Here is a 26,882-nt window from a genome sequence, read left to right on the forward strand (position 1 = left end):
CCACATAGAAAGGCATATCAGAGACCCAGTGAACCATCACCTTTACTAATACACCCAACATCTCTAATGAGTAAGGAAAAATGCACAAAAAAGCCAATCAAAACAAAAGAAAGTACCAGGTAAACCATCAGCTCAGCAAGCATTTTCCCTTTTGATGATTATTTTAGTCTCAAAGACATTAATATACCATGGAGAAACCAGACAGCACAATTCAACCTTACATTTCACCTGACCTCCTTTGTAAATGACCCCTGCTGAGAGAGGAGGAAAATACCGACTAAACAATGGTACCCACAGGGAATTCCATACTGAAGTGGAACTTAAACAGATTTAGATTGCATCTAAAAGAACTGAAGCTCTTGGATAGGAGAACTAATATTTATCTGCTTACAAAAAACTAATTTCAATGTCACTGGCAAACCCTGTGCTAAGTGCACTGTTTTTGTCAGCAACAGAAACCACTCCCCATCAGTCCCACTTACCATGGACATACATGTAGTTGCAGTGGAAGTTCTAACAACTATTAAGATCACAAAGTGTTCTCTATATCTTCACCACATGATTCTCTCAATGAAGATGCACTCAAAGAGCTTTTCAAGGAACTCATCTATCCTTTCCTTGTGTTGGGAAACTTCAATGCACACAGTGTACTATGAGGCTCAACTATCACATGCCCTAGGGGTTGAGTCTTTGAGAGACTGTACCTTTTAGAGGACATATGTCACTCTTGAATTATGGTCAGATCACATGTTTATCTACATCTGTAGGGTCTTCTTCAGCAACTGACCTTTGCTTCTGCTCTCAAGCTGTTGTTGACTATGTTCAGTGCTTGGTGGTCACAGATTTGGATTCCAGCAAATACTTTCCAGTGTAGATCCACCTGATGAATAATGCAGTGATAAAAGGAGGTCACAAATGTGGATGCTTCAAAGGGCAAACTGCAAACCTGTCACCTGGTTCAGATTCATTGATAACATCTTTTTGATCTGGGCTGAGGCTGAGAACATCCTATTCACATTTCTCCAGAACCTAAACACCTTCTCCCCCATTCCCTTCACCTGGCTCTCTCAGCTCAACAAGCCACCTTCCTGTATGTCAACCTCAGCCTCGAAGATGGCTACATTAGTACCTCTGTCCAATGAAACCTGCCAGCCATGAGCAATACCTCCAATTCAACAGCTCCAGCTGTCATCCATTCCATACCAAGTCATGGACCAGCCTGTCATGGACATCAGATCTGTAGTGATTTGAAGTCCCTCTCCAAATATACCAAGGGTCTCAATGAGGGATTTACAGACTAAAATTACACTTCTAGCTGTCTTCAGAAACAGAAGTCCTGTGCCTTCTCTCTCCAGTCCCTTACCCCCTCCCTTATTCCCACTGTTCAGCCATCAATGAGCATTCCCCTAATAAACCAGTACTTCTCAGGACTGGAGCAGCTGAATCACATTCTCTGCCAGAGTATTGACTACCTCTCATCATGCCCCAAAAAGAGGAACACCCTACTCACTATCCTTCTCACTGCTTCCACAGAGGTATTTTGGCACCCATCGAACCTACACAACATCCTTGACCATCCCTACTCCACCCCTGCTCCCAGCCCCTTGTCATCTGGCTCATATCACTGCAACAGACCTGAATGGAAGACCTGTCCCATACATCCTCACACCACCACCTACTTTGGTCATGTAACATGCGTTACCTATCCCATCAAAGGCAATGCCACCTGTGAAAGCAGTCATGCGATCTACAAACTAAGCTGCAACCACTGGTCTGCTTTCTACATGGACATGACAACCAACAAGCTGTCTGTCCACATGAATGGCCACTGATAAACTCTGGCCAAGATTCTACTGGGCCATCCAGTTGCTGCTTAACACATTGTGCTTAACTTCCATGACTGGAATTCTGGTCTGAGCTAGACTTTTTGTTGAGCCTGTCTGCAAGTCTATGTGTCATCCTTACAGAAAGTAGCAATTTAACCTTTTCCTAATATTGTTGAATAAGTATTATGTTCTGTTCTGTTCTATTCTGTTCAGTGCAGTTGTTGCCTGACATGACTATATTTTTACAGGATGCCATGCCATTGTGGGATAGAATATACTAGTGTAGTATTTGATTGTGCTGTGTTGTCTGTATGCATGTGACAGGTGCACATTTGTACATTTCTCACAAATGTCACTCATGTGGCAAAAAGTTGAACCCAAGATTAGCACAGTGATAGTCCATGACATGTTGTAATTTATGTTAGCACCAGAATATCAAATTAGGAGAGTTATGAAGGATAGAAGGAAGATTAATGATGATGAGAAAGGAACAATTAAGCTGAAATGAATAGGATGCTAGCAAGTTATATGAATGAATAACTGCATCAAACCAATGTTTGGGTTTATAACCAAAATATTATTTATGATAAGTAATGAAAGTCATTTTCACATAAAATAAGGTATTCATTACCCAGATATAATGTATATATTGTCCATGTGGAATATGAGGTCTGTTCAAAAATTTAAGAACATTTGTAATTTCACACCAATGGTGTGTTGAAGCGAAATGTGGTTGGCTTACCTGCACATGGCAGTGTTAAATGTGTAACTGCCAGAAATTTCATTGTTCAGTGCTGTATTGAGCAGAACACTGTGTTGCACAGTTTACAAATTTCACAATGGCAGAGTTAGAGGAGCAGCTCATCTGCATTAAATTTGGTGTAACACTTAAGAAAACTTTTATAGAACACAGAGAAGTACCAAATGATGCAGGAAGCCTGTGGTGATGAGTACTTAAGCTGTACTTGGTCTTACAAATCGTTCACATGATTTAAAAATGGCCAGACAGAAATTAAAGATGACCCTCATTCGGTATGCCCTTTGACATCTACCAGCAATGCTCTTGTCAGGAATATCAATGAAATTATGCATGCCAATTGAAGACTGACTGTCTGAGAGATTGCAGAAGAATGTAACATTTCAGTTGGATCATGTCATAAAATCCTGATGAAACATCTTGGAATGAATTGTGTTATTGCCAAATTCATCCCACGGTGCACGAGTCAAGACCAGAGAGACCTTTGCCTCACTACCTGTGAAGAACTTTTGGATTGGGCAAATGAGAAAGATATGTTCCTTAAGAGAATCATAATTGGTGATGAAACATGGGCCTATGGTTATGGTGTTGAGACCAAGGTTGAATCTTCACAATAGCTTGGGAAAGGTTCTCTAAGAATGAAAACATGCTCATCAGGTCAGGTCAAATGTCAAAGTCACACTGATAGTTTTCTTTGACTTTTAAGGATTAGTTCATCATGAGTTCATGCCACAGGGTCAAACTGTTAATCAGTGGTGCCACTGGGACATGCTGCAATGTCTGCAAGAAAATGTGAGAAGAAAGGACCTGAAATGTGGTGGGACAATTCATGGCTCTTTTGCTTCATGATAGTGCACCCACACATTCATACCTGTTGGTGTGTGACTCTAGCATAAAAAGTGAAATCACTGTACTGCCACATACTCTGTGCTCTCCAGACCTATCCCCTATGGAATTTTTTTATTTCCAAAGTTGAAAACCCCATTGAAAGGATGAAGATTTGCAACGATAGATGAGATAAAAGAAAATGTGCAGATGGCACTTCGTGCAATTCAGCAAGAGATGTACTAAGACTGCTCCCAGAAGTGGACACAGTGTTGGGAATGTGTATTAATTGTGGAGGAGAATATTTCGAAAAAGACCATGCACAATAACTAAGAGGAAAGAATAGAAAAATTTTGTGGGCAAAGTACCGGATTTTTTGAACAGATGTCGTATATATCTAAGTCTAATATACAGGGTGTGACTGCTGTTTTATGTGTGTTCCATGCACTGTTCCACTGTAGGGGAGTGGTTGCCTTTTCCTTATTTTACGTACTGCTCAGTCCAGAAATTACCATTATTGTTATATAGAGTGTAGTTATTTATTCTGATGGAGACTGATTAACAGTATTTCCATAGTTATAAGATAATAAATTATGTATATCTAGAGAATAATAATTAAAAAAAAAATAAGAGAGCATATCTCATTTTCCACTTCTTCCATAAATAAGTTGAATATATATATTCTGGGTTTGAGAAACCATTTTAGTATTCTACAAAATGATATTAATTATAAACAAGCTTTTCTCATAGAGTTTATAACAACCATTAGTATTTAACATAGATGAGCATATCAAGATTACTGTTTGGTTTTTAGTACTAACTGAACAGTGGATGAATTATTGTTTAGTTTTTAGTAGTAGCTGAACAGAGGACAAATACTGTAAATAGACAACAAGCAGCTTTGTTGAATGCAGTGGATATTCTGTTGATTAAATAAAAGGAAAGTATGGTGAGTGTCTTAGTTAAATAATATACATCACATTGTTGAATTATAGTTCATTATTAATGAACAGCACAGAAGGCATTCTATGTGGAGACAACTTTAATATAATGTATAATTTCAATCTCTCTATATCTTTGAGGGTTAAAACTGATAATGTGAGCTGTGGAACATAGTGTTGGAGCAGGCTACACAAATATTACATAGATTTGAAGAAGGCCCTGCGTGATGATCTCAGATAATTATGTCTCAAAATGATTTGCAGAAAGTAGTAACACTGTGTAGCACCAAAACAAAGTAATTGTCATGGTTGCAAGCATCTGCTTTAATTTCAGTTTCCTGTATTTTCCGTGTCTCTCTGCACTGCTATTGAAATATGCTTTGTATACCATAAAGTATTTTTCATTATCATGTGAGTGAAAGAAAATATTTTTAGTTCTATGTATGTAAATCAAAGAGGGTGATGAGATGATTCTCAGTCTAGATGGCACAGAAAAAAATCTCTTTAATTTATTGGTCTTATTAGATTCCTGAATTACATTGAAAAAGAACCATGAAGGATATGAAGGTGGGAAAAGAAAAGAAAAAGAAGCAGTGTTTTCTCCAGATAATAATTTTTCATCATATTAGCCAAACACACTGAATGCCTGTCTTTCATTCTCGTAATTAATTTCTTCAGTTTTTATTTCCATGGCCATAATTTATTCTACACACACACACACACACACACACACACACACACACACACACACACACACTCTAGCATAACATATTTAGACTGAAATTTTCGTAGAAGTGTCATGAGTGAATTTCCATGTATAAAACAGCTCAAATGGCCAATTACTTTATCACTGAGTTAGTGTGTTAAATATTTGCCTTTAAGTGTGTAAGTGAGCAAAATGCTAGGAAAGGTTTGAAATTATGCTCTGTTTGCTGGAAGTTGCTAAAACTGGGTGAATATAAACAGGACATTTTGCACTCCATTTTAACCAAAGTACAGTTTTCAGGCATCTAAATGTTTTTGACATCAAAATATCTCATGAGAAATGTGACGTACAATTATATAATTTTGCAGGCACATTCTGTAATATATGTAGATGTTGCCTGCAAAGTGTATTGCAAATAGAGTTGGTAGTAAAGAAGTAATAAATTAAAGTTTTATTGCATTTTAAGCCAAAAGTAATGTTTCACACATCTAAATGTTTACAATTCATATCTCCTGAAATATGTTTTGTACAGTGATGTAATTTTGCAGGTAAAGAAATTCAGTGGTATATCTGGATAATGTCTGCAATTTGTGTTGTAAATAGAGTCAGTAGTGAAGAAACAACAAATTAAAATCAAATAATGGAAACTCCAGTTTGGAATATCAACAATATAATAAAAAAGGTAGATAGCTACTCACTGTAAAGATGACACATTGAGTTGCAAACAGGCATAATGATGAGACTGTTACACATTTAGCTCTAGGGAAACACACACACACACACACACACACACACACACACACACAGTTTCTAACTGTAATACTTGTCTTATTGTGTTAAATTTTTAAAGTAAGATTATACCTCTTAAGCAGTACATTTTAAAGATTTAAACTCAGTCAATAATTATATGAAATATTGAGAATATAATCTTTGTTGCTCCTAAGTTGCAACTGGTTCTGGGATAGCATTTTAGTAATATAGATAATTGCACAAAATTTGAGAATTGTAAATTCTCTGCATATCACTCTAATGTAATGCACTAAATACTGGTAGTGGCAATTTAAGCAGATCAAAATAGGGGGATGTTTTTGCATCTCTAATATACAAAACCAGGCAATGATGTCATTAGATATTTGAAACATACCTCTTGCTGCTGTGAAGTCTGCATGCTGGACATGCTGACAGTCAATCACAACTGGCAAATTTTCTTCAGCACAATTGGCACTTGCTTTGGCAACAGCATCTCGTAGAAAATCAACAGCTGGGAAAAGCAGTCCAGCTCCAGGTCTCACCAGCAAATATTCAGGACCAGCTGGTGGACACTGAAAATAGGAATTGTATTTTTATAACAGTGAAAAATTGTTGCATACAGATACAAATATTTCAAGCTCTGTATTAACAATTTTACAAGTTGCCAATGATGTGCTCTGTGAACTATGTTGGTGAAAAGGAGACTGGAACTAACTGCTCTTGTTTCATTGGTTTGTTTATCAAGAAGAAGAACCTTTAGGAATGTGGAATTAGTCAAAGTATACCATTAACAAAAGAAACAACTCTCATAAACTTAATATGTACACTACATTAACAAATTTCTGTCACTGTACTGCTTAGTATCTTTTGTGGCTATACAATCTAAATGTAAAATTATAAATTATCAACAAAGTCACTATTAAAAAAAACTTCATCCTCAGTTGTATTAAATAGCTGCTGTTTATCTTCCACTGCAGGGCCTATGTGTTCCTGGTCTGCCTATTAATTCAATGAGTTCTTTCAAGACAAATTATTGAAAGTATTTGCTGTGACAACAGTATCAGTAGAAGAGAGATACTTCCTGATTGAAGTTTGGGGCCAGTCAAAGAGACATACAGGATGGCTCTGATGGTAGGCAGTTCCCATGAAAGGCAGAGATCTGAGCTTGAGACAAGGTCAGATACAAAGTTTCAACTCCCAGGAATGATGAAATTTAATATATCTGTCAGACTATAGGAAAGAAGAAAAAATGAGTCTAACACAAGATGCAAAAGATATAATGAACTGTCTAGAATTTTCAGAGCATAATTCAGAAATTTAGCAAATACCATTCAACTACTGAAGCAAACGTATATATCAAAACTGAAATCTAAGGATTTACTAGCCTGAATAATTTTCTGTCAGTCAGTACTGATTTCTGCACAACAATATGTGATTAATAAAATCACAGACAAATAATTGATGCACAGTACAAACTACCACTTCTGAGTTCCCTGGCTTGCTCACTTCATTGATGATGACTTGTCTTTTAGTGAATAATGGAGTGGATCATCATTTGTATTATTTGGTAATTGGTTAAATGGAGTTCAGTAAGCACAAGAAATTGAGACATAACTATTAGTTTATTGTATCCCTTGTCAAGGGCTCTTCTTAAAAAATTCATTTTTCATTACTGCTTCAGTCTTGTGTGGCATATCTTATTTGTGAATTACTGTTCAATATTCTTCTGACATGTGAACATAAAATTCAGTATACTACTTGGCTAACTTATGATACTTCCTCCAACTGAGTATTCACAACTGGGAACATCTGTAGACTCAAATTTAACAGCTCCCACAAGGTGCGTGCTCATAAACAAGCAACCGTAAAACTCATTGTTGAGCCCAGAGATGCTAAAACATATGTTACCACTACTCACAGTAGTTGTATTTGTTCTTATAGTGATCAGGATACAGCAACAGTGACCTCACACACTTTAAAATGTTTCTAAAGAATTACAAACTGTGTTAGTATTCTTTTTTCTTCCAAACAGCTAGAAATGCTATTACTAGTATGCGAAGAAATGAATTAAGATGTTATTACTGGCGTGTGAATAAATGAATTAAGATTTCTCATCAGACAGAAATGGGCCAAAAATCTTAGGACTACATTTGTTCAACTTCACGTCAGTTTCTCAACATTTACAATAATGGCATAATGGTCTAGTGACATAGCCAAAGAGTAATCAGTTTCAGATTTAGTGTTTTATGATGAAGTGTTTACCAAAGCCACAATGTAGAAAGAAAAGGTAAAATGACCTATGCAATGGCGTTTTGTAGTTGAGCATTCATTAACTGAGATCAGTAATGCACAGAGGCTTGCAACATGCAGTTTCCACCAATGAGACATTCACATGATGAACGTCTTGAGATGTCAGATTTAAATTAATGATTGGAAGTCCCTCTAACTATGATATGTGAAACGTGATTTAATTTCTGCATTATAAAATACCACACCCTATTACAATCATTACATTAAAGGCATGTTATGGCTTATGACACATTTGCAAAGAATTTGCATAGTGTTCATGTTTAAGAATAGATGAACTGGTGGTCATGATGCTGAAAAATTTGGACAATTCTCAATCATTTAGTCATCCACTATCCAGTACAATCACAACAACATTTAGCTTTAAACTCCTTTTAAGAAACCGATGACTGTAATTTGAAGGATCAGAAAAGTAAGTTGGAAGCAAAACTATTATATCCTGGAACCACAGATTATTAATAGTACTGCAAATGTATAATGTAGAGAGTAAAGTAAATCTCCATTAGTTAAATGCAAAAGTACCTTTTACCATCAACAAGTAATAGTATACGCATATAAATATTAAACTGTACCAGTAGTAGATAACCAATTAACCAGGAGCTCAAGACCATGACTAAAAAAGTGGAAATGTTCATCAAATAAGGGATTATCCCATGGATTGCAAAATTTTTGTACAGCCATTTAAGCACAAAGGCAGAGCAGAGTTAAAATATTTCTTCAATAATATGGTATACTAACATTTACAATAATTATTTATTATGTCATGTACAAATACACTGTGAAATAGCTATTTCCTTTTGCTGTTGTATTTCTTCACTTATTCTATATTTAAACATAAATCCCCATGAATAGGTCAATGGAACAAATATGTGAACAGATGATTTCGCTTGAATAGAAAAAGAAAAGAGGATGAGGGTGTGCTTCATTATAAGTCATTGTCTGTTTGCACATTTTGAATGCCACTTCAATTGAAATTCTTATATCTGAGTTGAGTGATCCATTGCCCTTTCTGTTTTTTACTACATTTCATGAGAATTTCTTTTTTTAGATGTACATTTTATGAAATATCTAAAATATTCAGGCTGATCTGATGCAGTCTAATAAACTTGTCAACGACGTGCAGTGCAAGAACACAGTCAATAAAACCGAAAAATTTATTGCACTTTGCAACACAATTGAAATAAAATTCCATACAGTAATAAATACAATGTGCTCTTTTTGGCACACAATCACAGGAGGAAATTAACTAGTGTACTATATGCCAGGGTTGGTGGTCATGTGTGTGTGATGAGGTGTGTTTGCTTATGTGTATGAATGGTGTGTGTTCTCTTTTACTGATGGAGGTTGTGGCTGAAAGCTTTGTGCAATTATTTTTTAACTGTACCTGTCTGCAACTTAAAATGTCTTCTTTAAGGTAAGTAGCTATCTCTCTTATATTTTATTACAAATATGTTATGTTCAGCAAATATGTTATGTTCAGCAAATTATTCAGTGAGTGAGCATCCGGTCTTTTTTTTAGAGATAACTGTGATCTGTTAGTTCCAGAGCCAGAGTGCAAATACTTCATGTAAAACTCAGGTTCCTAATGGCTTAGAGAGAAAACAAAACAAATGCAAATTTCTTTTACTCATGCAAGTCAACATTCACTGTAATAGCTATAAATTATTAGAGGTAGAACACTTTTGTAAGATAAAAAATGATGTGTTGTGTCTCAGCACATTGACTTACAGAAAATGAAGTAGATTTTTTATAGCTAATGAGTACATTCTGGCAGCTATAATGTAGAGAGGTGGGACAAAAATGGGGTTGCAGTATCTATCAGATAATATATAAAACTTTGCAATACAGATATAAGGTCATACTCTTCTGAATAATATGGAGAATTTAGTTGTAAAAGACTGATCAACCAGAATATCATAACTGTTAGTTTGTTTAGATCTCTAAATGGTGATGTTAATTTATTTTTTGAGAAATTTGAACAAATAATGAAAAAAATTTTAAAACTCACAGCAGATGTTGCAATATGTGGTCATTTCAACATAGAATTGACAGGCTCAGATAGGCCTAACTCAAAAACATATTTAAACCTCTTCAGATCATTAAATTTATATTTTACAAATGATAAACCTACATGTCCCCGTGTGGGGTTGCTAGTCCCCCATCGGGCGCCTCCCCGGGTGGCGGATTGGGGAATGCTCTCCAGATATGGGGGGTACCGGGGAAATAAAATACCCGGGGTGGACCAAAACTAGCACGGGTAGGGATGACTCGTTAAGCCATGGTGAAGGCAAATCCCTAGGGGTAGAGTACCCCAAAATCAAGACTCCTGGTCCTCCAGGTTGGGGGTTGTGCAGAGGGCTACCAACCCACTCATGTAAAACAATGGCCGGTCAGGACACTCAAGGTATGCCTCGGAAACAGGACAGAATTTACTGGAACAGAAATTGGCAAAGTTACAAGGATTTCTCTTTTGGTTCGTGGAATGTCAGAAGTCTATACCGCCCAGGAAGTGCACAAATACTAATAAACGAACTAGGAAAATACAAGGTACAACTGGTAGCGCTCCAAGAAATAAGATGGCAGGGAACGGGATCAATGAAAATAGGAGACGGGACAATAATGTATGGAGACTGCGGCCAGCGCCATGAATTTGGAACGGGCTTTTACATTCATAAAACAGCAATTGACACAATAAAGGAATTCAAATCAATTAATAACCGAATATCACACATTACAATTCAGGCTCAGTGGTTTGATATTACATTTATAAATGTTCATGCACCCACAGAAGATAAGGAAGATGACGTGAAAGAAGAATTTTATAGTCAACTGGAACAGACATATAATTCAATAAGTAGACATAATGTAACAATAGTGTTAGGAGACTTTAATGCCAAAGTAGGAAAAGAAGAAATCTACAAACCAACCATTGGGAATTACAGCTTACATGATGAAAGTTCAGAGAATGGTGTGCGACTCATAAACTTTGCAATGGCAAATGGTCTCACATTAAGCAGCACAAAATTCCAACACAAACGCATTCATTTAGGGACATGGATATCACCAGATGGAAAAGTAGTGAACCAGATTGACCATGTCGCCATCCAAAGACGATTTCAAAACACTATTAAAGACGTTAGAACTTTTAGGGGAGAAGATTGTGAGACAGATCATATGTTAATCATAGCTCAAATGAAAATAAAGCTAAAAAAGAAACAAAGTACAAATAGGGTTGAAATTAAAAGGTACAATGTAGAAAATCTGGCAGAAGAAAAAATAAAAGAAAACTTTAGGAAAGAAATGGAAATTAACCTATCGGAATCTAGACTGACACATAGTGACCAGCAAGACGTGGAAAGTAGATGGAGACACCTCAGAAACAGTATTCAAGATGTAGCTTCCAAAACTATAGGTAAAAGAAAACGAACTAACAAAATCTGGTTTAATATAAAGTGCCAAGAAAGAGTACTGGAGAGGCAAAATGCGAGGAAGGCATGGTTACAAGACATGGACAATATTACACTAAAGGAGAGATACTATAAAATCCGCAAGGAAACACAACGAACTCTAAGACAAGAGAAGAGAAAACACTACAACAACATGGTAAGAGAAGCGGAGGATGATTTCAAGCATCACAGAGCAAGGCAGATGTACCAGAATATAAAAAAGTCCTTGGGAAAATTCACTAAAAGGGAACAGTTTATAAAGGACCATAACGGGAAAATACTTACAAACAAGAATGACATACAAGAAACATGGAAGACATACTTTACACAGCTGCTCAACTGCAATGATCCACAATATTACTTTACATTTGAAGAACCAGATACAGTTGATATACAAGTCACCACACCATCAGTAAATGAAATAAGACAAACAATAAAGAAATTAAAGAACAACAAGGCCTGTGGGGAAGACCAGGTATATGCTGAGCTTTTAAAAAATGGAGGACCACAATTGGAAATAGAACTACATTCCTTAATTGAAACAATTTGGGAGACAGAAAACATACCGGCCGATTGGAAAACTGCAATTATATGCCCCATCTTTAAGAAGAATGATCCCCTTGTCTGTGATAACTACAGAGGAATTGCCCAACTCGATGTCACGTATAAAATTTTGTCGATGTGTATACTACACAGACTGATTCCCATAACCGAAGAACTGATTGGGGACTACCAATGTGGTTTCCGCACTAACAGATCCACTTTGGATCACTTATTCACATTGAGACAAATAACTGAGAAGGCATGGGAATTTAATGTAGATATCCATATTCTATTTATAGACTTCAAGAAGGCCTATGATAGCATACACCGACAGACACTCTTAAACACCATGAAAGAATTTGAAATACCATTAAAATTAATCAAATTAGTTAAAATGTGTTTGGAAGAAACCATATGCAAAGTTAAGACACCTGCAGGAGAGACTGAAAATTTTAAGGTGTACACTGGACTGAGACAAGGGGATGCCATCTCACCTATTCTATTTAATATTATCTTAGAGAAGATTGATAGAGAATTCACCAAAACTAATCCACAAGGGATCCAACTGCAGGGACAGAACATTACTAGACTTGCTTATGCAGATGATGTAGCCTTAATAAGCACTTCAAAAGCTGAATTAATCAGAATGATGCAAAATTATTACAAAATAGCTGAGAAAGCTGGACTTCATGTGAATGAAGAAAAGACAGAATATCTAGTCATAAGTAAAAAACTCCAAAAGAATACACCACTGACCGTAAATGGTCTCACTTTCAAGGCAGTTGACCACTTCAAGTACTTAGGGAGTCTTTTTAGCAGAGACAATAGAGCAGAAATAGAAATAAACGCCCGTCTAGCAGCAGCTAATAGAACCTTTTACAGCTGTATCAAAATTTTAAGGATGAGATCACTTAGTACTGAATTCAAAATCCGTTTTTATCAGTCAACAATTGTACCAGTAGCATTATATGGATGTGAAGCTATTACATTCAGGAAAAAAGATGAAGAAAAACTGTTGATATTTGAAAGAAAAATACTAAGAAAAATATTTGGACCAATCTTCGATGAAAATGTCATGGAGTGGAGGATAAGGAAAAATGAAGAACTACGGGAGCTGTACAAACATAGTACCATTGTGGAAATGTTAAAGAAGAGAAGACTGAACTGGGCTGGTCATGTAGCAAGGATGCCGGAGAACAGACTACCCAAAATAGCATCCACTAAGAAATTAGAAGGAAAGAGAAAAAGAGGAAGACCTCGAATTAGGTGGATGGAGAATATCCGGGAAGATGCAGCTAGGATGGGCATCAACTCTGATTGGACAACAATTTCCCTGGATAGAAATAATTGGAAGAGGCTCGTAGAGCAGGTGTATGGTCGATAAGGCCTTAGCCACGTGTAAAGTAAGTAAACCTACATGTCAGAATGCCTGTTCAGACAGTATTATAGTTAATTTCTCAGGATACATACATGCTGTTAACATAGCAGAGGAATGTTCCACAGATCGATCCACTACACCTCATGTACTTTCATGCACAGTAAGATACAGATTATGTGGCTGCAGACAAGAAGTCAAGCATGACATGGGTAGAGGTCAGAAAGAGGAATGTTTTAAGTTTTGCATGAACTGCCTCAGAAATGCAAACTGGGACTTTGTTTATGAATATGATGTAGGTATTTAACCTGTTGAAACTCTTTCTAATAATTTCTTTCAGATATCTATTGACTTATGGTACACTTGCTTACCACTGAAAAGTACTAAAACAGTACTAAACCAAATGGAAAATGTAAAAATGTTAAATGGTACACTGATTACATCATTGGTATCAGTGAAAAGAAGGTTCCACTGGACAAAATGCATAAAAAGAATTACAAATGTGGCACAGTGCAGTATGATACTTTTTATGAAGAATGCCTGAAATATAAACAACATTATAAAACCTTACTTAAACTTACCAAACAAGTTGCGAATGAAAATTACATAGAAGGAATGCTGAATAAATGCAAGGTTACTTTGGATATAATACAACAAGAATTCAATTCTAATAAAATCTTCTCAGTTTTCAAGCTGCATCAGTTCAAATAAAATTATTGAGCTTCCGATGGTTATTTCCACCATTGTTATCAGGAGTAAAAACTACTGACCAACTGGGCTGGCACAGTTTTATGCTTACATAGGCACAATTGCAGCCCCTGGCATCTTTCAGTCAGAGATGGCCAAAATAAAGCATGTGTGGAAAGTGAGTTGGGCAGCTCATAGCAGCTCCAGCCTGCCCCAGGATCGAGTGATATAAAGTGGCACGAGGGGTCGGCGCCACTTTTGAAACTGTCATTCCACCTTCCTAAAAGCGTCAAGCATCTCTCTTTGGTCCCTTTTGATATCTAAACTCTGCCCCACACTTAGTTGAACACATCAGCAACTAATATACTTGCTGATCATCTTCTTAGAGGGCATGAATTCCATTGGGATCAAAACTGCTACACAATAAAAAGGAAAATATTCATTGTTTGCAAACCACTTGCTTTTGTTATGGATAAATGTCTAGAATTTGGAGTTTTCCCCGACCAGCACAAAATTTGAAAAGTTATACCTATACCATATACAAAAAGGGGGAAAAGCATCTTCCTGAGAACTACAGATCATGTCTGTTGTTGCACTCTTATCCAAAATATATGAAGCAATTTTTAACAAAAAGCTTAGTAACTACTTTGAAAAAACATAACCTTCTTTCTAATAGACAACATGAGTTTCAACAAGGAAAAATACCACTTCCGCAGTTCTTGAAATTATTCGTCAGACATTAATTGCATTTGAAAATAAGAATATGGACCCTCTTGAGCTATGCAGTTTGTGTAAGGCATTTGCCTGTATCCATTTGTCATCTTACTAGTCAAACTACAGTATTATGGAATAAATAATACAGCTAGCATAATTGACTCCTATCTAAATAATGGGAGAAATTAGTGTTAATTCAAAATAGGCATTGTTCCATAAAGAAATCATGTCTGCCCTTGTACCATTCTTCTTCACTGTTGCAATTAACAATTTGCAACATTATGTTGAGCTTCAGGCAGTTATCAGTGATGTGGATGATACAGTTTTAATCACCACAGATCAAGATATGCCAGAATTCACAGGACACTCTTTCCTTAATGCCGAGCTTGTTTTCATCTAAAAAGAACTACTGTATCATCCAGAGAAACCTCAGCATCTGCAGCTGAGAGTAGCTAAAGACATAGAATCAAAATCTGTACATGTTGATCCCAACAAAACTGGCAACCCCACATTAAAAATGTCAGATATCATGGGTGTCCTGTCTCATTTGGAAATTAGCTAATCTAGTAAGTAAAAAATATCTTAGGACAGCTTACTTTAGACTTTTTCAGTCTTGCATATGTTATGGGCTGTTGCTGTGGGGTCACTCATGTCATGTCAGTGATGAACTACTAATTGAGAAAGAGGTGCTACGAATAATGTGTAATGTCAGTCGAAGGGAGCACTACTGTCCTTTATTTGCTAAGATCAAAATATTGACAGTGATAAGGCCTGATCTACAGCTACATCTACACTCTGCAAACCAACTTGAAATGCATGTTAGATGGTATGTCCCATTGTAAAAGTCATTATATTTGTCCCCAGTCCATTCATGTACAGAGTGTGGGAAGGATGATTGTTTGAATCCCTCCATTCTTGTCTCCTTGATCCCTATGTGAGTATTATGTATTGGGTTGTAGCATATTCCTAAAGCCATCATTTAAAGCTGGTTCTTGAAATCTGTTTAGTAGCCTTTCTTGGGTTAATTTGTGCCTATCTCAAGAGTCTGCCAGTTCAGTTTTTTCAGAATCTTGGTAACACTCTCTCATGGGTCAAACAAACCTGTGACCATTTGTACTGCTCTTCTCTGTATATGTTCAATATTCCCTGTTAGTCCTATTTGGTACAGGTCCCACACACTTGAGCAGTATTCTAGAATACATCACACAAGTGATTTGTAAGCAATCTCCTTTATAGCCTGATTGCACTTCCCAGCATTCAACCAATAAACTGAAGTCTACCACCTGCTTTATCCACAACTGAGCCTACGTGATCATTATATTTCATATCTCTACAAAGTGTTACACCCAGGTATTGTATGAGTTGACTCACTGATATATAGTCATAGGATACTACATTTTTTTTTCATTTTGTGAAGTGCACAATTTTACATTTATGAACATTTAAAGCAAGTTTCCAATCTTTGCCCCACTTTCAAACCTTATAAAGATCTGACTGAATATGTATGCAATGAATATAATCAATTTTTGACAATATGATGTATCTGGATAGACAAAAAAATCTACTCATCAAGTGGCAACAGGAGAACACACACATACAAAAAAGTTTAACTTAGAGCCACTGGCTCTGAAAGCTTGCATATCTTAAACCTTTTTGTGTGTGTGTTCTTCAGCCACCACTTGGTGAGTAGATTTTTTTATCTATCCAATTACATTATACTGAATATTCCTGCAGATTCATTCAGACAATACTTCATTATAGATAACTGCATCATCAGGAAAATTTCTCAGGTTATTATTAATATTGGCTGCAAGGTCATTAATATACAACAGGAACAGAAACACTTCTTGCGGCACACCTGAAGTTACTTCTACATCTGCAGATTACTCTCCATTCAAGATAATGTGCTGTGTCCTCTGTACCAAAATGTCCTAAATCCTGTCACAGATTTCACTTGATACACATATGATTGAACCTTTGACAGTAAGTGTAGGTGTGGTACTGAGTCAAACTGTTTTCGGAAAGCAAGAAATACTGTATCTTCTTGACTACTTTGATCCAATGGTTTCACATAAGAAAAGTGCGAGTTGGGTTTCACATGACCAATGTATTTGGAATCCATGCCAGTTGCTATGGATGAGGTCATTCTGTTCAAAATACCTCATTATGTTTGAGCTCTGAATATATTCTAAGATTCTACAACAAACCAGTGCCAAGGATATTGGATGGTAGTTTTATGGATCACTTCTATTATCCTTCTCGTAGATGGGTGTGACCTGAGCTTTCTTCAACTACTGGGCACCGTTTTTATAATAGATTATAGTTAGAGGAGGGGCTAACTCAGCTGCATATTCAGTGTAGAATCTGACAGCGTTTCTTTTGGGCTCTAGAGCTTTGTTCAGTTTTAACAGTTTCAGCTGTTTCTCAATACCATTGACATTAATTCTAATTTCACTCAGCTTTTAGAGGCACAGGAATTAAATTGGTGCAATTTTCCTGCATTTTCATTTTAAAAGGAACATTTGAAAACACAGTTAAGCATTTCAGTTTTTGCTTTGCTACCCTCAATTTCAGTTCCTGTCTTATTCATTAGGGACTAGACACTAACTTTGGTTCATGATTTTAAAAGTAACTTGTACAACTGATTAACAGATAGTCCATTCTACAGTTCATGGCCACACCTGGATTGGCTACTTGTAGTTCAGAAATTGAATTTTAAGATTATGATTGCAATTCTGCACATTTGGTTAATGTAGGATAAATAATTTGTTGATGTAATGTGAAAATTAATTAATATAGTCATTGATATTGTATCTATCATGTCATCAGTGTAAAATCTATGCTACTACAAGTGGCCAACAGCAAATAAAAAATCTGAATGTGAATTCGAAAGTGGAAACACAAACTACTAATAATATAGACAAACCTTCAGTTTTTCCACTGTGACACGTGGTCTAGCATTGAAGTACAGGAGAATAGCAATGTCAACTGCAATTCCAATAACAATTCCAATTTCAACTCCAAGCCATAGACATGCAATGAATGTCACAAATAAGGGGATGAGATCTCTCTCTGAAAACCAGAATCATAAAAAATAATTAGCATAGATGAAGAATATAATTGTTCTCAAAATCTTAACTAGACTATCCTTTATATAAATAATTTTGAAACCCTTTTTTTCCATTCCATGTACAGCAAAATCCTATGGAATATTAGCATGAGCCATTATGCTGTTCTGTCTTTTAAATTATTGTGTTATTAAGGATAAAGGGTACTTTTCTGGCTCAATATTATGTAAAAATCAACACATATTTCTTTCAAGCACTGTTTATAATGTATATATTTTACAGATTTTTTGTTGATATGAGGTAATGCAGCACACTTTCTAAGCAAATTAAAGTATTTTGAATATTTTTGAACCTGCTTAGGGTTATTAAAAAATTACAAAGAAATTGATGCAATTTTTCTTTCAACATGCTTCCTCAAATTGAGGTACCATGTAACCCAATATTATACATTCAGGTTTTTATCAGATATGCATGACATGATGGCTGAGGTACTAGACCTATTTAATTCCACCTATTACATATCTTACAAGGATAAAAAATATCACATCTTACATTTTAATTTTTATAATTTTTTCCTAATAAAAATGTTATTTTTTCTATAATTTAGTTGATTCTGCAATAAAGCTTAGGTCTACTATATAAGTATGAACTATTGCCAGCTACAGAAAAACATTAGAGCAAAGCTTTATAAATTTTATATCTTCAAATTTAACACATATTTCGGACAACACAACAACACATATAAGTCACTGAGTAAGTTGACCTGTGTACAAGTCGGCATTCGATTAAACACTGAGTCCCAGTCTAGCGGCCGCTGCTCGGCTGGCCGCTTAGGTGGCGCAGCTGCTGCCTGGCTGGCAGACAGCGCCGCACGTAGAGGATGTACGTAATTGCGCGGCGGCACTTTGAATAATCGGCGAGTCACAACACTTTTCCCCCCTTTGAAATTGTTGCACTGGTCTTGATGGAGGTGTTCTGGAGATGGCTAACGTCCATAGGCGTTGTTTGACTCGCCGTAAAGTCTCGAGGAGGAGGCTTCCCGTATGGACGGAAGTGTCCCCGATGATAACGGGTCGAGATGACAGGAGACGTAGGGGTTGAATCTGCTGGGGCCCCCTGCACCAATCTGCCCGTTGCGGCAAGTCCAGTTGATATGACAGGAGACATGGGCGATGTGTCGGCGTCTGGTGGAGGAGGAGGCGAGTAGATGTACTCTGACAGAGGACGGTCCTCCGGTTCCTGCATGGGCACGTCTCCTGGTGGTGTCTATTCTGGTGCTGGCATCACGATGACGGTGAGAGGGCTGCATTGTGAGTATTGAGAGATGCCAAGATCCCGAGCATCAGGTAGAGCCAAAGGTGGTGTGGCGGCATTCGGAACAGGCATTGCTGGCACCCGAGGCCGAAGCTGGTCCGAATGACGCACTGCAACACCCGTGTCCGTCTGGATTTCATACAGGCGTCTGCCACGGTGTCGTAAGATGCGGCCCGGGCTCCATTTTGGCCGCCTGCCATATCCCCGTACCCAGACGAGGTTGTCGGCGGTGAACCGGCCAAGTGAAGGCACCCGCGGCCGTGAGGTGGGAGGCCGCAGAAGATGAAGTAGCGTGTAGGGCTGTCGGCCATGTAAGAGCTCAGCCGGGCTGTGATCGCCCATGGGGGTGAAACGGTAAGACGCCAGGAACTGGAGAAGCGCGTCATCAGCAGCAGAAGAAGTCAGAAGTTTCCGCATCTGAGCCTTAAATGTGCGGACCAGTTGTTCAGCCTCACCGTTGGATTGTGGATGGAACGGCGGGGCCGTGACATGCGTAACGCCGTGACGAGCACAAAAATCCGCAAAGTCGGAAGAGGCAAATTGCGGACCATTATCAGTAACAAGAGTAGAGGGGAGGCCTTCCAAAGAAAAAATGCGGGCGAGAGCACTGGTGGTTGCCGCGGTGGTAGGTGACGTGCAATGGACAATGAAAGGAAAGTTAGAATAGGCGTCAATTATGAGGAGCCAATAAGTACCTATAAAGGGTCCCACAAAGTCAGCATGAATGCGCTCCCAGGGCTTCTCAGGCGAAGGCCACGGCGACAAAGATGACTTCGGGGCAGCGGCCTGTGACGCACAAGGGCCACAGGCAGCGACCATGTGTGCGATGTCAGAGTCGATGCCAGGCCAGTACACATGACGGTGTGCCAGAGATTTTGTGCGAGACACATCCCAGTGCCCCTGGTGAAGGAGGCGCAAGACCGAAGCACGCAAAGACGCAGGTACCACAACACGCGGCGAAGCATTGTCAGTAGAGAGGAGGATAACACCATCCCTAGCCGTGAGGCGGTAGCGCAAAGTGTAGTAGTTCCGCAACGGATCAGAAGTCTTAGCGGACGGGCGATCTGGCCAACCCTTCTGAATACAGCGTAAAACCCGGGAGAGGGTAGGGTCAGAACCCGTAGCAGCCGCCAGCCTGTCCCCAGTGATGGGGAACCCGTCCACAACCCGCTGCTCGGCAACATCCAGGTGGAAACACAAAAGTTTGTCCCTATCGAATGCCTGATCAGGACCCATGGGAAGGCGAGACAAAGCATCAGCATTCGCATGTTGAGCCGTTGGCCGGAAATGAATCTCATAATTGAAACGGGACAAGTAAAGAGCCCAACGCTGGAGGCGGTGTGCAGCCTTGTCGGGAAGTGATGTTGATGGATGAAACAAGGAAACAAGCGGTTTGTGATCCGTAACAAGATGAAATTTTGAGCCATAGAGAAAAACACCAAACTTATGAAGATCATAAATGATGGCCAAAGCTTCTTTCTCAATTTGAGAATACTTTTGCTGGGCATCCGTGAGCGTTTTGGAGGCATAAGCGATGGGTTGTTCCGAACCGTCAGAAAAACAGTGCGCAAGGACTGCACCAACCCCGTATTGAGAGGCGTCTGTGGCAAGAACAAGATGTTGGCCAGGTCGATAAGTAGCCAGGGACAGGGCCTGTTTCAGCATAGTCTTTAATTTCCGGAAAGCCGCGTCACGTGACGCGGACCAGTGAAAAGGCACGTTTTTATGCAACAGGTGATGCAACGGCTGAGCCACCGATGCCGCAGACGGTAAAAACTTGTGATAGTATGCTATTTTCCCCAAGAAAGCCTGCAGTTCCTTAACAGATGTAGGGTGAGGAAGGGCATCGATCGCAGCAACAGTGTGTTGAAGCAGACGAATACCATCCCGAAAGAGTTGAAACCCCAAGTACGTGATAGATGCCTGAAAGAATTGTGATTTCTGAAGATTACACTTAAGACCGGCAGTCTGTAAGACATTAAAAAGTGTGCAGAGATTTTGAAGATGTTCTTCAGTGGTGGAGCCAGTGACAACAATGTCGTCCATGTAATTGATACACCCCAGGACAGGGAGCAATAATTGTTCCAAGAATCGCTGAAAAAGAGCCGGGGCGCTAGCAAACCCGAATGGCAAGCGTTGGTATTGATAGAGGCCGAAAGGCGTGTTAAGGACCAGAAACTGCCGGGAAGCAGCGTCGAGAGGAAGTTGATGATAAGCTTCCAACAGGTCAATTTTAGAAAAATACTGTCCTCCAGCGAGTTTAGTGAACAGTTCTTCAGGACAGGGCATAGGGTAAGTGTCGATGAGGCATTGAGCATTTACAGTGGCTTTGAAATCACCACAGAGATGAATATCACCATTGGGCTTAGCAACGACAACGACAGGAGAAGACCACTCACTGGAAGTGACAGGAAGCAAGACCCCTGAAGCAGTGAGACGTTCCAACTCCTGTTTGACCCGATCACGAAGGGCCACAGGAATGGGCCGAGCCCGAAAAAACTTAGGCCGCGCAGTGGGTTTGAGCATGATATGAGCTTCAAAGTCGTTTGCACGGCCTAACCCAGGAGAAAAAAGGGACGAAAATGTCGTCGACAAGGAATCCAGTTGAGCATAAGGAATAGCGTCAGAGACAATATTGACAGAGTCATCTACGGAGAACCCAAAAACGCGAAAGGCATCGAAACCAAAAAGATTTTCTGCGGTGCTCTGGTCGACCACAAATATGGGAAGAGTGCGAACGACGGATTTGTAAGATACTTCAGCATTAAACTGTCCCAAGAGAGAAATCTTCTGTTTATTGTACGTCTGTAATTGCCGAGTGACAGGTGACAGGAGTGGAGAACCCAACTGAAGATACGTCTGAGAATTAATTATAGTGGCAGCAGAACCGGTATCCACTTGCATGCGAACATCTCGACCAAGGATTTGGACAGTGAGGAATAACTTCCCTGAAAGGGAAGAAGTGCAATTGACAGACAACACAGAATCAGAATCAGCGTCATGTTCATGAACATCATGTATGCGGTCGGATTTGCAAACGGAAGACACATGACCTTTCTTTTTGCAATTGTGACATACAGCCCAACGTTGTGGACAATCTTCTCGTGAATGTTTCGTAAAACACTGTGGACATGAAGGAAGTTGCCGGGGATTTTGCTGCAGTTTCTTAGTGGGTTGTTTACGGTTAGGCCGAGGCTGCGCGTGGGAGCACACTGTGGCCACGTCGGCTGGCGGGGACGCGCCGCACGCGTCGTCAACAGCGCACAGAGGTTGTATTTCCCCGACGTCACCCCATGCTTCTATTTGCACCCCAGCGGCGCGAGAAATTTCAAAAGACTGCACAATGGAGAGAACTTCATCTAGAGTCGGATTCGCCAACTGAAGGGCACGTTGCCGAACTTCTTTGTCGGGCGCCGACCGGATAATAGCATCCCGTACCTTGGAATCGGCATAGGATTCTTTGTGAACGTCAGTAACAAATTGACACTTTCAACTGAGGCCGTGAAGTTCAGCAGCCCAAACGCGATAGGACTGATTTGGTTGTTTTTGACAACGATAAAAGGCAACACGAGAGGCTACCACATGCGTTTGCTTTTGAAAATATACAGACAGAAGTGAGCACATTTCAGCAAAGGACAGAGATGCAGGATCCTTCAAAGGAGCCAATTGCGACAACAACCGATACATTTGAGGTGAAATCCAGGAAAGGAACAGAGACTTACATGGTTGTTCGTCCGTGACATGAAATGCCAAGAAGTGCTGTCGAAGACGTTTTTCATAATCAGACCAGTCTTCCGCCGTCTCGTCGTAAGGTGGGAAAGGAGGTACAGCCAACGACGAGAAACGCCCCGCATTGGACGCCGCGACGAAATCGCGAATCGCCGCTGTTAGAAGCGTTTGCTGTTCAAGGAGATTTTGCAAGAGCTGCTCGACAGTAGCCATGGAACCCTGTGAGTCAACGGTGAAAAGGAAAAATCCACTACCTCGTCGCCAATTTTTATATCTTCAAATTTAACACATATTTCGGACAACACAACAACACATATAAGTCACTGAGTAAGTTGACCTGTGTACAAGTCGGCATTCGATTAAACACTGAGTCCCAGTCTAGCGGCCGCTGCTCGGCTGGCCGCTTAGGTGGCGCAGCTGCTGCCTGGCTGGCAGACAGCGCCACACGTAGAGGATGTACGTAATAGCACGGCGGCACTTTGAATAATCGGCGAGTCACAACAATAAACTTTAGGAAACATTTGTACCTGAATTCTGCAAAATAAAACTTGTGGGAAATTGTGAATGAAGATATGAGTACAATTAAACTGTGCCTCGGAACATTCCTGAAGCATAGTCTTCATCCTGCAGCATTTCTTCATCTTCAAGATTCCTCTTGGCATTTCTTTTAGCACTTCTTGCTTCTTTAGTAAGTTGAAGAGCGAATCTTTTAGCTTCATGCACCCGTTGTCTGTCACATGCAAGCAATTGATCTTCCATATTAGAGCCACATTTTATGCCTAAATTTCTCAGGACTTCCAACCTTCCTATCAATCCACCATTGAAACATATCATTACATCTAGTACTCCAACTTTTAATGTATTTAGTCCTATAAAAATATTCTTGGGTTATCTTTCCAATATGCAATGGTTAAAACTTTTATTTGTATTATGAGTGCCCTCATGAAGACATTTACTAAGCAAAACAGGGTCACTCAGGTCTCTAAAAATTGGTTTTATTTGATTCATAACAGACTCAGGAAGAGAATGCTTATGATGGTATATTTGACCACTTTCTTTTGATTTTTGGTAACCACACCAAGAATCTGCTCCTTTAGGGCAAAGTCCATGAACAGGGTGGTCATCTGCAGATAACTTTTGAAAGTAGGTGGCCCATACAGCTTTTCTCATTGCTGTAACATCATTCAGAGGTGCAGTTCATCTAATGGCCAGTCCATAATAACTCTGAAGAAGGTCTATTTCAGTTTCTGTCAATCTGCCTCGGCCAGATGGAGTTTTCCATCAGATAGCAACTTTCCTTTCATTTCTCTCCATAGCTTCCCCAATCTAGCACACATCCCCTTTTGCACATGTCCACAATACTCCAGTTTTGTTACCAAGGTATCACCATAAACATTGAACTCATTAATTTTATTGAAAGCTTTAGAGTCCCCGTCGCCTAGGTACTTTGTATATCTAACGTTATAAACAGGCACCGACCTCTGAAATATTTTTGTAGCTCCATCACACTCCATACCTCCACAGTAACCATCATAATTCTTAGAACACTGATGTTCAATATGTCCTTCAGTGTTACCATGGCAGATGTGACAGTACTTAGATAAGCACTCAACATCAACAACTTTTCCATTCTCCAGAGAAGTAGCACTTACAACACCATTCAAGGAACAATGTCCTCTACATTGCCATGTCCCATCAAATGCAACAGGAATGTCCTTGGTTCCACTAATATTTACATTTTCTTCTACTGCACATTTCATACATGCTTTAGACACAACTGTCAGGATGCCTAAAAGTATTTTCATGTACTTGCTGGACCTACTGGGAGGAGGAGGATGGCCCATCAAATCACAGAACGTTTGAGCAGCCTTTTTTCCTTTTCCTATTGCACACATTGCATACACTAGCTTCAAATTCACATAATATGAATTATGCACAATGTTCGAAGTCATTTTCGAGGTACATTTACTACAGGATCTACACAGAACAACTAATTTTGATACTAAACCCTTCCTGCTACTTTGTTGTTCAGTTATTTCCAGACAGCCTACACTATCACATTGTTTACATTTCGCCACTTCCTTTGGGTTGGGTTGTTTGGGGGAGAAGACCAAACAGTGAGGTCATCAGTCTCATCAGGTTAGGGAAGGAAGTCGGCCTTGCCCTTTCAAAGGAACCATCCTGGCATTTGCCTGAAGCGATTTAGGGAAATCACGGAAAACCTAAATCAGGATGGTCGGACGCAGGATTGAACTTTCATCCTTCTGAATGCAAGTCCAGTGTGCTAACCACTGTGCCACCTTGCTCAGTCCACTTCCTTTATTAAAGAAGATAAGGTGCCCACATCAACAACAACAAATTTGCTACAAACAGCTTTACTGTTAATACAAAAAATTGAATCACCAGGAGGCGTGCCATGTGGGAGTTTCTTCCCTGAAGAACTGATACATAGGTTACTTTCAACAGTGTGGCTTGCTTTGTCTGTGAACTGGTTACCACAGAATTTCCTTTTATTGAATTTCTTGATGTGTGGCATAGTTCATATTTATTGCACACTAAAGGATATGTACTTCCACATATATGTGTAGCACTTGGGCAACAGACAATTCAGAAACACGTGAACAAACTGCTTCAGCAAAACAAAAGTAAATAGTAGCAAAGATAAGCATTTACAGACACTAGAAACCTTCACTGTTACCAACATATACAATGTGCCATACATATAATCACTGGAAACAGAAAGTTCACAGTTTTTTCAAAATAATACTGGTTTCTGTAACAGAAATAAAGGGGGTGGTATACATGATTGTAGCTTTAAAATTTGGTATATATAGATCATTGTTCATTAAAAAAGTCGTAAAAAATTTCAATTTTTCCACCATTTGTAAGTACCCTGTATCCTTAATGAACACTGAATAAATTTTCAACTGCCAAGACTGCTAAAGTCATTTATCCATATAGATTACTGGGTTTGGCAATTCTCCATTGCTATCTTTGGATCTATGTTAACATCATTATTCAATCTTCTCCTTCAGTACAATGAGTAGTGCTCTACAATGTATGTCTGTGTTGGTATCATATGCTGGACTAGAAGTCATCCTGTCAATTTCAAAATAATAGCTATGTACACACTAGTTATTATGCCGAGTTGAAAAGTGGTGGTGAATGAGAGCACTTATAACTGGTCCAATACTATGTGTGTACATAATTGTTATTTTAAAATTGACATGCTTACTTCTAGTGTAGCTCACAATACCAACATGGACTTACTGTGTAGAGCACCACTTACTGTACTGAAGGAGAAGAGTTTGTAATTATGTAAACATAGATCTGAAGATGGCAACAGAGAAGTGCTGAACTTAAAATTATATCTCATATCTAGAAAGCACATCAGACCATAAACATTCATTTTCCATATGAAATAAGTCAGAACTAATTCATTGTAGCAGTAATGTGTATTGTTAAACACTGTAAAACTATAAGTTGTTAATAAGGTAAAACTTACTGTTTGATCGCCATAATGAAGGAAGAATATCTACTTCAATCATAAATATAACTGCACAGATAATAACTGATGACAAAGTAGCCTTTGGGATGTAGTAAAAATGTGGAGTCAGAAGACTGAGAGCCATAATTACAAGTATTCCTGGAATGAATAAAAATGCTGAGTTATTAGGTTTCTAGAAACGCCCATATGATTGACAGAAACAATAAAAAATACTACCATTTAAATATATTGTGTAATAGCATTACTTTTCGATTGGAGTACAGTAACCATGTAAAATATTGGATGTTGATATTTTAGGTCAAATGCTGTAATTAAATAATTAAGGCAGGAATGAAAGAGCCAAGGAATAGTCTATAGAACTATGGCAGTGGCAGCACAAGTAAATA

General features: G+C 38.8%; 1 protein-coding gene across 2 annotated transcripts in view; it reads right to left on the minus strand.

Moving 5' to 3' along the window:
* Window positions 1-26,882, minus strand: part of LOC126162756 (sodium-independent sulfate anion transporter-like) — a 323,935-nt gene that overhangs the window by 10,154 nt on the left and 286,899 nt on the right. For both annotated transcript variants that reach the window (XM_049919441.1, XM_049919440.1), the window contains exons 8-10: window positions 26,494-26,634; window positions 17,804-17,949; window positions 6,200-6,377 (exon numbers count right to left, since the gene is read on the minus strand). In XM_049919441.1, coding sequence (XP_049775398.1) covers window positions 6,200-6,377; window positions 17,804-17,949; window positions 26,494-26,634 — 465 coding nt within the window. The remainder of the gene's footprint in view (window positions 1-6,199; window positions 6,378-17,803; window positions 17,950-26,493; window positions 26,635-26,882) is intronic.

This window comes from Schistocerca cancellata, chromosome 2, assembly GCF_023864275.1.
Source record: "Schistocerca cancellata isolate TAMUIC-IGC-003103 chromosome 2, iqSchCanc2.1, whole genome shotgun sequence".
Lineage (NCBI taxonomy): Eukaryota > Metazoa > Arthropoda > Insecta > Orthoptera > Acrididae > Schistocerca > Schistocerca cancellata.